General features: G+C 39.3%; 1 protein-coding gene across 1 annotated transcript in view; it reads right to left on the reverse strand.

The window, feature by feature from the left end:
* The window catches only part of FBN1 (fibrillin 1), a 233936-nt gene that overhangs the window by 86973 nt on the left and 133650 nt on the right, over positions 1-13313 (reverse strand). The window contains exons 14-18 of the mRNA XM_023510045.1: positions 12377-12499; positions 8401-8523; positions 7240-7392; positions 2661-2714; positions 960-1085 (exon numbers count right to left, since the gene is read on the reverse strand). Of these exons, the coding sequence (XP_023365813.1) occupies positions 960-1085; positions 2661-2714; positions 7240-7392; positions 8401-8523; positions 12377-12499 (579 nt within the window). The remainder of the gene's footprint in view (positions 1-959; positions 1086-2660; positions 2715-7239; positions 7393-8400; positions 8524-12376; positions 12500-13313) is intronic.

Below are 13313 nucleotides of genomic sequence, written 5' to 3' on the forward strand. Positions count from 1 at the left end.
TGGTTTTGGCACCTCCTCACATACTCCTATGAGTATGAGTACCGTGGTTTTTGAAGGTCAGCCTCAGGGAACTTTAAGTAGTGTATCTCTGTACTACAGAATGAGAAATGCATTTCAGAAAATACTAGTCTAGGCAACTGGAGAATGTTTAAGAAAATACATTAGCATCTTTAGTAACCCATTTAACCATTTTCTTCCCAGACAAGTGATTTATTTAGTTATTACCCAGTACCTTCATTAAGAATTGTTAGAGTATCAAAAATGGTGTGTGTTAATCCTCAAAGGGCATTTATCCTAAAATCAAGGTGATAATGTCATTCCCATAATCAAACTTTTGTAGGTTCAAAAGTTTGTGTTTCCTCTGGTTAAACCTACTGAGTGGCTGGGAGGAAAGCTGCTTCACTTAGAAAAAACTAGGATGAGCAGGCTGCCTGTGGCTCAGTGAGTGGGGTGCTGGCCCCATACACCAATGGTGGCGGGTTCAAACCCGGCCCCGGCCAAACTGCAACCAAAAAATTGCTGGGCGTTGTAGAGGGCCCTTGTAGTCCCAGCTACTCTGGAGGCTGAGGCAAGAGAATCGCTTAAGCCCAGGAGTTGGAGGTTGCTGTGAGCTGTGTGATGCCACAGCAATCTACCAAGGGCAACAAAGTAAAACTCTGTCTCTACAAAAAAAAAAAAAAAAAAAAGAAAGAAAAAGAAAAAACTAGGATGAGCCACTTGAGATTGGCTGAGAATCTTTGCATTTTTATATACCTACAGAGATTTTCTTTTAAGGAGTGAATCTGATACATCATTATTCGTAAGTTGTCAAGATTCAGTTATGTAAATTTTTGCTAATAAAAACATATATATGCCATGCCAACATCCAAAAGCATCCATTTGCCCAATCCTCTAAGTTAGGGCAAATGGAGGAATTCATTATGCATGAAATGTCTTAGGAAACAGGTAAAACTTCTTACCAACACAGTTTTTTCCAGTTGAATCCACTTCATATCCTGAATTGCATATACATTTGTAGGTCCCACGAAGATTTTCACAAATTCCATTTGGGCAAATGTCAGGATCTAAGGCACATTCATTTATATCTGCCCCACAAAAAATTTTTTTAAGTCAATGAACATTCTAGAATAAACACCAAATGAACTGTTAAAAACATAACATTACAATAAATGTAATGACCTTCAGACCTCTTGAATTAAAAAAAAGTTTCACTTGGAAGAGAATGCTTGATCCCTTCTTCTTTCACTATAAGATATTCTGAGCCAAATCCTTTTCCTCTAGTCCCTAGGAAGATCTTGGCATCTGAGCTAGAACCACAAGATTACCTTAATCAAGATGAAGGAGACCTCTTGGATGTCTCCTGGTCCAAGCACCAAGATGGAAAAGTGGATCAACTGTAAAGCCCAAGTCCCTCCCTCTTCCCATCGATCTCCCACACTGCCACTGTTCCTAACATCCTGAAAGCAAGGTGACAAGTCATTCCCATGGTCAAACTTGTGAGTTCAATAATATCCATAAGACTAAATTAAGATATGAATCCTTTGTTTATTTACTCCAAATTACTCACTCTCCCATGAATCTACAATGCCCTCTTCACTCAGTATCAGGAATACCTGAAACAGGTCTATTAATTGGCCAATGGCTGGCTCGAACACTACATACTCCGAAAAAGCCTGTGCTACTCTGCCCTGATGAGGTAGGTCCCCCGCTTTGGTGCTCTCAGAGACTGAGGTGGCTCTCATAGGCAAGGGTGATGCGGAATCACAATCTGTGAATGGGCAGTCTTAAACCCTGGTGCCTGACTCTTCTATAAATTGGGTTGATTTTTTTTTATTCTTCTCCAAGTCCCTATCACAATGTATTTATTCCCTACCAACTTCTTATTCATTATAAATTCCCTTACTACTTCTTATTCCTCCGCTGAATATTCCCTCCCCATCTTCATTCAACATAATGATGAAATTAATCCTGCTGAAGGAACTGACAATCAATTCAGCCCATCTACTCTTTCTTCTGGAACTCTCCTGAATCAAATTGTTGAGCTTTATAATTAATGAAAGAATCCCTTCTGCTTTCTGCTCACCCAGTTTTTAACTCTTGTTCCAATTCTCCCTTTTTCACTTTAATTCTTTCCATGGCACCAATATTCCTCTAGTTCTAATTTCTATACTTAAATACTTCATTCTCTTTCAACTCAATTAACTGCTGTCACTGCTTGTTAAAAAGTATGATGACTCTCTTTTGCCATCTTTTAACAACTGAGCTCTTGACCATCAAAAAATCAGTTGGAAATGCAGATGGATAATGGTTCACTCAGTCTATAATCCTGATTGTACTTGATGGTGGAAAATCCAAAGGAGGGTCAGGCTGCCAAGAATGAGCAATCACAGTCAGTACAGCCTGTCCGCAGGTCCCTTTGACTGCCCTGGAGACTGATCCTTCAGTGGCCAAGCCCCACATCTACACCCAGCAATCCCAGAGCCCACTGTGCCCTGGCTGCTCTGTCATGGGAGCCTCTACATGTCCAAGATACATCACTGTGTGATGGCCAGAGAAGGACTCAGGCCAGACTGGTGTAAAGGGACCAACTGGAAACACAGGAAGGCCCGATGCTGCCTCTGCACATGCTTAAGGTAGTAAATTTGGAAACAAATCCTTACCACTGCCTGCTGATGTCATTCCTGGCCCGCTGCTGCAGAGTGCCTGATATTCCGCTGCAATAAATTAACAGATAGTAAATGATTCCCTTGTTCGCAGAACTGGTGGATCCTGCCCTTGGCTGTGCACACATCATTTCCTCCAAAGTGAGTAGAACCCGAAATAAAGTGGTAATGGAAAAGGAGGCATCTCCTGGGGGAGTCACCTTTAGATCAAGCTCCCGGCTTAAAGGCTCCGCATCACTGAGGAAAACAGCCGTTAAGGATACAGGCAAGTTAAGGCAATTCCTTGCGCAAAGCACTTTCGGAAAAGGTGTTTTTCCTATAACTTGATTTTGTTCACCAGGGAACACTTTACACTTACAGTGAAATGTGCCTGTTAAAATGTGGTTTCTTACCTATTAATAAAACTTTCTCCCACCATCTTGGGAATAATTTTGTGTCTCAGTATTAGCTGCTTTTCAGTATAATCAAGTTCTTAACATCTCCTCATTTCTCTCTGCAAATTCTCTAGCCTCCCGTCACAAGAACAACAGAGCCTCTACTCTTGTGTCAAGTCTATTTTTAAATTTTGTATTTATCAGAAAACTGCATTCGTCCTCTATCCATAGGGCAAGAACTGCTTAATGCTAGAACTGTGAGATCTTACTGAAGAAATGGAGGTACACGGAATATTTTTGCCAATTTGTGATGGGATCAGATTTCTATTTCTTAGAATTAATACTATGTTTTTGCACACAATGTCAACAATATTTAGAGAGGAACGTAAGAGTGCATGATGACAATGGAGAGCTAATTAAAGTCACACTGTATTTGAGGAAAAGAAACTCAGCGTCCCCTTAGCTGCCCAGGGTTTCTGGCAACCACAGTCTCCTGGTCAAATGTGAATCATCCGCACTTAACTGGAAGGAGAATTGGATGTTAAGGGCGTTCTTTCATCTTTTCTTTTTTGGGGGGCTGATTGCACCTTAACTATTGAAGCAAATAGCTCTTGCACTTCAGCATGCTGGACAATTGAATTCCTGATGTGGATGCAAATGAGTTATACAAACAAACAGAAAAACACTGTCTTCTAACAAATGTTAATTTGAGAAAAGCAGTGAAATCCTTTAATTTTTAAATCATCTTCAAAGGGGCCAAAAAAGGAACCAAAGAGAAGGTGCCTGCCATCCTGTGTTTGAAACCAGGGACTGGGAGGAAAAAGCAATTTGTCCCTTTCTATTCTGTTACATCAGCAATTAATTAAAATGCACATGAAATACTGTAAGTAATAATAAAAAACTACAATCATGCCAGTTGTGCAAAAAGCACTGTTACAGTTAATGGCGAATTAGCTGATGCTTGGCCTCCATGGAAGCGAACCAAGTCACCTTTATTTTCCATTCAGCCAAGATCTGGTACGGGACTATGCTTTGTAGTGAATTCAAATCACCATGGGTTTGAATGCCCATAACAATGCTTATTGCGGGGCATAGTGGGAGCAAGTCCTTTTCCTCTGCTAGTTTTCTCTTCTATAAACTGGAGAGAATGATGCCCATTTCACCTGGTAGTTCCCCAGATTTACTGAGTTAACATGTAACTGTGCTCAGCCCAAGCACTGTATAAGGGGTAGGCATGGCTGAGCTAACTCAGTACAGTACCATGAGGACAGGGCTCTGGGGGACACAGGAGAAAATCCCCTAGAATAAACTCCTGCATGTTTAACTGTCCAATTTCCGTGAGGAGCAAATGGCACCGTCAGAAGGCTGAGGAGGCACGAGGGCTTGCTGAGCAACGTGAATGAGCTTCTACGGTCCGCCAGCATCAGCTTCGCGCACAGCTTGCTTGACTTCGGAGCACAGAGGACTTCAGATCTCGTACAACTAGAGTCTCTCACTCAACAGACTGAAGATGCTTCTTCGGGGCATTTTCAGTACTTTCTAAAGATCCTCCCTCCCTCCTGAAGTGAGGGATATCCTGCATTTGGATCTTTCATGAATTGGCACTTTTATCCACAAGAAAGGTAGAGAGACCAAACTGAGAGAAACCATTTCCACATGTGGGCCTCTTCTGTGTAAATTCATTCAAATATAAAACAGAAGTTAGTGGAACTGGGCCTTGAATTTAACTCTCTTTAAGCTCTCCTGCTGCTATGGTTTGAAGGTGTCCTCCAAAATTCACGTGTTGGAAACTTAATCCCCGATGCAACAGTGTTGGGAGGTGGGGCCTATGGAGAAGGCAACTGGGTCGTGAGGGCAGAGCCTTCATGAATAGGAGAAGGTTGTTATCAAGGGAGTGGGTAAGTTATCTCCAGAGCACCTTCCTATAAAAACCAGTTTGGTCCTCTCTTGCCTTTTCTCTCTCAAGTGTGTGTTCTCTCTTGCCCTTCACAGTACTCCCCTGAAGTGTGAGATACAAATTTCTTTCTTTATAAATTCTCCAGTCTGCAGGTGCTGTCACTGCAACCACAAAGTGGATGAAGACAACTGCTGAAAGAAGTTCAGTCTTTTCGGTCATCTTTTTATAAGCCCACATCATGTCCCTATGTAGTTATAAGAATTCCTTAGACATGTACTTGGGGCAGAGGAAAAGGTGAAAGCAAAGAACTATATGTATCAAGATTCTTGGATTCTGAGTCTTGGCTCTTCCGTCATTCAACTTGTGAACAAATTACCTACATCCCATGTGCCAGCTTTTACCATGGTCATCTGTCTTGTAAGTTCGAAGTATATAAGAAAGGTATTTTGAAAAGTTAAAGTAACATACCAAAAAAAGTCATAAAAAAGGATGACATTAATAATATACAACTCTGGGCAGCATCTGTGGCTCAAGGAGTAGGGCGCCGGCCCCATATGCGGGAGGTGGTGGGTTCCAACCCAGCCCTGGCCAAAAACGGCAAAAAAAAAAAAAAATAATAATAATATACAACTCTAAACTTACATGGAAGTATCTTTGATAGAATGATATTTATATAGAAAGTGTTATAAACATGTATTAAACTGATTCGTGATCATATAGGAAATGATACACATATAAAGGGATTATTTGCATAATATTCACTGGGCGAAGTGTTCAGCCAGAACAAAGTTTGCTTTCTTTTAAATGGCATCCCTCATTTCTTTTAAAGTCTTCCATTTAACTTTAAGTTCTCATAATATATTTTGATTTCTAGCTGTAATTTCAAAATACTATTATTTTAATAATAAATCTTTTATAATTATGGGTCAATTTTTTTAATTTTTTAAATTAAATCATAACTGTGTACATTAATGCATTTATGGGGTATAATGTGCTAATTTGATATACAATATGGAAAGCTTACATCAAACTTGTTAACATAACCATCATCTCATTTACTTATTTGCTGTGGTAAGACATTTGTACTCTACTCTTAAGGGTTTTAGAATATACCCTTGCAGGTCAATCTTTAATTCATTTTAGTTGGGGCAGAAGTAAACTTCCTGAGCCTTTTTTTTTTTTTTGAGACAGAGCCTCAAGCTGTCTTCCTGGGTAGAGTGCTGTGACATCACAGCTCACAGCAACCTCCAACTCCTGGGCTTAAGTGAGTCTCCTGCCTCAGCCTCCCAAGTAGCTGGGACCACAGGCACCCACCACAACGCCTGGCTATTTTTTTTGGTTGCAACTGTCATTGTTGTTTGGCGGGCCTGGGCTGGATTCGAACCCACCACCTTAGTGGCACCTTAGCCACTTGTGCCACAGGAGCTGAGCCATCTTCCTGAGTCTTATATGTAATCTAACCAATCCGAGCAACACACTTTCAATATTAGGTGCCAAGCTACCTTAAAATTGTACTCAAATACTGACAGCCTATTGTTTTAATTTTAGCAAACTAGTTTTTACTTTATAAACAGAAATAATTTACATCTGGAGAGGATCTTTCAGATTAGTTAAGGCAACTCATTTTTTAGATGAGAAGTCTAAGGATCCTTTTTCTATATTATTCTATTTTATAATTAAATTTATGAATGGATGCCATCTCACATCCATTGGAAAGTGAGAAAAATTCCTAAATAAACAAAAATCAACAAAGAACTATCTCTGCTGTCATGAAACTTTTCTGCCTGTGGATGGGGGAGCGAATTCTGACTCTCCACCAGCTCTCTTCTCCCCATGCCATGCCATCTCCACCAGAGAAAAAGATTGTTTCCTAAGGTTGAATAAAATCTTTTAAGAAAACCACAGATGACCTTCTGAAAAACGGCTGGAAATATGCAAGTACTCTAAAAATTATTTACTTTTGCACTGCATAAAATTCTGGTTTTGTAATTCCTGCAAAATGCAAACATTAGGAAACTACTTTAGAAAACAAGGCAAGTTGCATGTATTGCAAACAGCATGAAAATGATTGAGGTGGGGGGGTTCATACGGGAGGTACGAACACACTGCCTAGTCCAAATGATTGTGAAGACTGGGTGAGTAACACATAGTTCGACGCTGACCAGCCTCCCTTAGGACCCCCAGAAGGTGACGGTATACTTAGAGAGCACAGAATGTCATTTTTCTTTGTGACTTTCATAAATGCAAATGCTCAGATGGTGGCAGAAAGCTCACAGTATGAGGGTACCTCAGTGATATCACATACCTGAATTCTGCGCAGGACATGGCTGGCAAGGTTCCCCAAAGGCGTACTCCGTGCTGGCACAACAGCATTCTGATTTAGTCACAGCGCCAAACAAAGGTTTGACACACTGGCCCCTCTTGTATCCACCGTAGCATGTGCTCCGCATGTGTGTGTCTAAACAGGAAGAAGCGTCTGTCATCACACTGTCACTTCAAACAGTGAGAACCCCCCAGGTCAGAGTTGAAGCTGGTTTTATTTGTCCATTGTCTCTGTTCTAACTCACAGAGAATGTCTCTGGAATTGGGGCTTAACAGAAAGAAAAAAAAAAAACATAAACAAGAAACAAAACACATTCGGCTTCCAAGAATTGGAGAGCAATGGCCAGACTCCAGTTTTCTTGAGACTATTCTAGTTTACCAAACCGTGACACCCTTAAGTGCTAGGATTAAATCACATTCAGTTTTGTCTTCCCAGGCCTGTGCAGAGCAGGCACTTAATAAATGTTGAATGAATGATGGATGAATGTTGAATCTCACACCATGCTAAATAAGACCTTTATTAGAAATGTGGCCTACCCCAAAATAAACATGCAATTACTGAATGTCTGAATTAGGTGTACTTTCCAAAAAGGAGAAAGTTTAATCTGTAAAAGGTTCATTATATAAATCTGTAGATGTTGGTCAACTAAGCAGTGTTATCTTTACCACCAGGGAGGGAGTTTCCAGCTATGCACAATCCTTTCCCTATTCAAAGGGTTTACTGAATACCTTTCTTGAAAATAATTTGGATAAAATGTGTATCCTTTTCTTAACAAGTCTCATACCTCTTATAAAACCACGTAAAATTATTGTCACACATGTTTCCAGAATGTCTATATTCTCCTTTGCTTTCTACACGATTCCTGGATTTACAGGCTAATCTCAAAGATACATTAATCATCGAGAAAGGAGGGCTGGAGAAAGTTGAGGACAACTATTGGATTAGGGAAGAAAAGAGCCATCTATTTCCCTTTTTTCTCAATTATCTCTGCACATCTTTCTATTCCTTAATATACAATGTTTTCAAGAAGAGAACTGACCGCCATTGCTCCACAAATATTCCTTATATCTTATCTGCATGGTGGAGTACATTTGTTATTGGTGGGTTTTTTGACTGAGAGAGGGTGCCAGGGCTTTTCCTTACCGACACACACACGTCCATCCAGACCCACGGCCAGCCCCGGGAAGCATTCACATCTGTAGGAGCCATCAGTGTTCACGCAGCGTCCGTTCATGCAGATCCCAGGTGTTTCACACTCGTTAATGTCTGTGGTGAGGAGAGGCACTCATTAAAAACGAAGAGACATTTACCTAAAATGGTAACATGTTTATAATCACCTTACAACCCTTGAAAATGGGGAGGATAAAAGATAATAGGCAGCATCAAAAAACAAGAGCTCAGTGAGACACATTTTCAATTTCCTTGGAAAGAATAGTAACAAAATCAACAGAGATCAGCTATTGGAGCTTATTACTTACTTTTCCTTGAAAAGCTACTTTAATAATATTCTCCCAAGAGTTTTTTTTTTTTTTAATCCAAAATAACCACAAAGGCAAAACAGAATTGGAAGAAGAAGAAAAATAACCACTAATGACCAAGGGTTTTGGGTCATGCATCACATTTTAGCTCTTCTAGGACTGCCAGAAATTTAACCTGATAATAAACTCTATCTTTGATATGGGCAGGAAGCTTTTCCTTTTGGCATTCATCACCCAGACTGGTGATAACGACTGCATTATCATCCATGCCTTAGCTCTCTCGGGCAATCAGCCTAATGTCAAGAGACATACCACTAAAGCCTTGATGGAACACCATAGAAAATGAACAGAGAATGACTATAGAGAATTGTAATGACCATTCTTAGTCAAGTAACAGCACCGTAAGCAACTGAAACGCAGCAAAGTCTTTCTTAAACATTAAAAATATTACAGTTTTGTGTATGTATACTTAGGAAGGTCTGGTAAAAAAAAACTTTACTGGACACATACTAATAATAGCAGGAAGTTTTTTCCCCTTCCTATGGAGAAGTAGAAAATGTACCAAAATTGTGTTTTACAAAATACATAACACTTAGAAGCAAGTTGTTTCTTCTGTGATACACAACTAGTATATTTCCTTTCTCCTGACCTTAAAAAGGCAAACTGAGAGTAAAACACCTTCATGTTTTACTTAGCTTGTGTTGTTTGGCATAAAATATGTTCAGATGGTCCAAGATTCCGTGTACAGACTGTATTTAAAACAGCATCTATATTTAAATACATGAACTCAACTCAGTTCAGTTATCCTGGTCATCCTTTTGTTCTAGTTGAAACGTGTAGTAAAAGTAAAACAGAGGAGACCATAGCCTGAAAGATAGTGGGAAGGCTTTTTTTTGGCCGGTGCTGGGTTTGAACCCACCACTTCTGGCATGTGGGGCCGGTGCTCTACTCCTTTGAGCCATAGGCGCAGCCCTGGGAAGGCTTTTTGTTTTTTAGGTTAAAAATACATCTTTATTAAATGTTAGAAGAGATTTAGATACTCTTCATAATCCTTTACAAGTGCCAATCCTTGTCCCCTATTATAATAGTTTCTATACAGATTTAGAAATTTTGTTATGAAATGGGGGCTACAAAACATTTCTTAAGAAAGCATCATAATGCTAACTTTAAGCAAAATAATGTGTAAAACTTGAATCTTTACATGAAAGCGAGCAGATACACCCTTATTCTTTATCCCAGGGATAATATTATGGGAAAATAAATATTAAATTGAGGAATCCGTGAACTTTGTGTAAACTTCTCAAATTCACCTATAATTTTTTATTACCTTCAGAACTAGTGCCATTACAAGGAAACAATAACCATAATGTGTACCCAAATAAAAATGAATACTAATCAAATTAACATTAAAAAAAGATACTGTCACAGAGAAGTACCCTCTAGGGTAGGATAAATATATCCTAACGAATATATATTAAAGAAACCTTTTTACATTAAACTCTATGGTAAGAGTGATAAACCCTACAGAAGATAAGTCTCCTTACACAGAATAATGGGAGTCCATCTATTTTAGAAGTGAAAGGCATCTCCTTAGGTAGTGTTGCTGGTATACAGGGACAGAGATGTAACGCAGAACCAGAGGGACGAGGGGCATCACAGTGCTTAAAATTAGCAGCCTCAACTTCCAGAGAGTGATCAGACAGACCATATGGTTCATGAGATTAATTAATCATGGAGATTAAATTAGCATTGTTGATTTCGCTTTGAAGAGTCATATCTTTGTGGGATTAGAACTAAGTTCTTAGTGCTAAGAGAAAATCGTAACTAATAGCTTCAAGGGGAAAATTAGGCAAAGGAAAAAATTCATCATACAAGGGATTACTTTCTTTTTTCCCCTGAAGTCTTATTACAGTGTCGTGTATTCTACATTCTGTCCTAGAACAAAGAAGACAGAAGGAATAACAGGGTGTTATGGGGCACTCCCCTGCCTCCTTAAGAATGCTAAAGTTAAAGCAAACCATTCACACTGTCAGCACTTGCAAATGAATAGAACAAGTAATTTATTGATAAGATACCAATTCTCTGGTTGTAAATGGTCACCAAACCTTATTTCATCTATGAGGTCATAATATCTCTTGGAATAGCATTATCTATTGGCCATACGTAATGCTGAGAGCCTGCAGCCGGGTCACCAGCAGCCCATAGGCACTGAAAATGAATCTCCGTGTGCTCTGCTTATGGACAAGAAGAGTGTGTGTTCTCACAGAAAGCCTGCTCACAAAGGGGCTTTCACATTTCCTTCTATTATTTTGTTTGGAAGCCTAATTCCAAATATTCCAGCAATCATTCCCTCCCCCCTTTCTTTTTTACTTGTATAGTTTTAATTGGTACAATTTGGTACTTTATTGTATGCTGGTCTTACATTGAAGAATATTTCCTCATGGTAAACCTGTCTTTCCATATAAGTGCCCCCCCTCCCCAGCATAGGGCTCACAAGTATAGAAACCATTTTCCTACTTCAAATTTGAAAAACCCAACTGTTTCACTGCAAAGACACATTTGCACAGTATTAAGAGCCATGGATGTGAAGGTCATAGAGAATGTAGGTAAACAACCAAAGGCTAGAAGTTCTTTTAAGCCTGGAGAAAATGCACATCTCGCCAAGGACTTAGCACAAGGCTTTCTTCCATCACATGTTTACCAGTTTACCAAAGCTGTCCACCAGGGCTGCTCACTGAAGAGGCACCACAGGACTTTATCCTCCTTTCTCATCTGGAATAGTTGCCTCTCTACACGTCTGCATCTGAACCTACGGACAGAGGTTCTGAGTGCGGAATTTTAGCAGATTTTCTGGACCTACTTTGAGTCTGAGGTTCTTCGAGAAGTCTGGCTCCAATGCAGATCTTGGACCCAATAATCACTGATCTTTGACTAAAGTAGGAGAAACTAAGCACAAATTTATCTCTGATGACACTTCTTAGGGTCCCAGTCTTCAACAGGACAAATAAAAATTCTCATAATTGCTTCAATTTCTGAAGCAGTGAGATTATTTCAAAAGTCATCAAGCTAAAGAATGACTCTTGGTGTGTTTATTTCTTCTGTTTAATCCTATGTCCCTTTCTGCTTATGCAACTTCACAAAATCTAAATAAATGGTCCATAAGAGATTTTCTGTTTCTTAGGATACTAGGAAGAAATTATAAGGACGAGATCACAGCAAGTAAGAGTCTATGATATTATCTCCAAGTAAAGATGTGAGAGGTGGCAAATGACAGCCATCAAGAAGCCTGACTGCCCTTATTCCCCAAAAGGAAAGAAAAGGCTGAACTCAGCTACTTTAGAGAGATGCCCACATCTGTTGGAAGACTCATGGCCAGTTTGGCTTATTTATTTGCTACCTAGCCTTTCAAGCTCCTTTGAGAAGACCTCAAATACCCATTCTGAAATAAGAACAGCCTTCTGGGCATAAACTGTAGCACTTCAGATGGTTTGCTTACGAAGGAGCTCCAGTAAGTTTTCCTAAACGAGAATTAGGGGTACTTAAAACAGGGGAGAATCATTAAGGAAAGGTGGTACCGATGAGCAAGGCAGAGAGGAGAAAAAGCAGGTGAAAACACGATTTAAGAGTTTTATAACACAAACCTTTGCAGTAGCGCCCATCTGACGCCAGCTGGAACCCAGGTTTGCAGATACACTTAAAACTGCCGTCTTCATTAATACACATTCCATTAAGGCACATGTTCCTTATGCTGCATTCATCCATATCTGAAAAACACAAAAGCATACATTTTCTTATGGGAAGACAAGCAAACTTACAAAGGAAGCCAGCTGAGATGAATATAATTCTGTTTCTTCACATTTCTTTCATTTTTGGTATTATAGCCCAAGGCAAATTTTCAGCCAAATTTTATCATACAAGAAGAGGGGACATAAGAAATACAGAGCTCATGTTCGAATGGTAGGGCGAGATTCATATATAATACATGGGATTTGATTAACAGGAGTTATCACAATTCTTTTTAGGAATAGCAGTTTACAAACTGAAAAGTGTATTAACGGCCTACTGGGTATCTTTATTCTGAGATTCCTATTAATTCTAATACCCTGAAAATGGAAATAAAATAAAAACCAAGACCTTCTGAAACATATTTAGGTCTCATCCTAATTCTTGTAAAAGTAGAAACCAGAAGACAGCTTGTAATATGAAACAATTTTAAACAAGGGTAGGAAAAAAATTAATTTTTAAAATACAAGACTCAACTATGGATTATAGCGATGCCAGCTAAACTTTAGGCTCCCTTGACCATAAATAGGTGTTTAAATTCATCACTATGTCATTTTATTTAATACTAGAGCTGTCTTGGAAGGCGTTTGCTCTTTTGGACATGATTTATTTTCACTTAAAGTGTTTAGAAAGACCAAAGAAATTTATGATATTTTTCTTTTCTTTTTTTAGAGCTAGGGTCTTGCTATGCTGCCCAGGCTAGAGTGCAGTGCCTATTCACAGGCATTGTTAGGCAGACTATACCCTCAAACTCCTGAGCTCAAAAGATCCTTCTACCTCAGCCTCCAAGTAGCT

Source organism: Otolemur garnettii, unplaced genomic scaffold (assembly GCF_000181295.1).
Source record: "Otolemur garnettii isolate 467f Iridium unplaced genomic scaffold, OtoGar3 scaffold00011, whole genome shotgun sequence".
Lineage (NCBI taxonomy): Eukaryota > Metazoa > Chordata > Mammalia > Primates > Galagidae > Otolemur > Otolemur garnettii.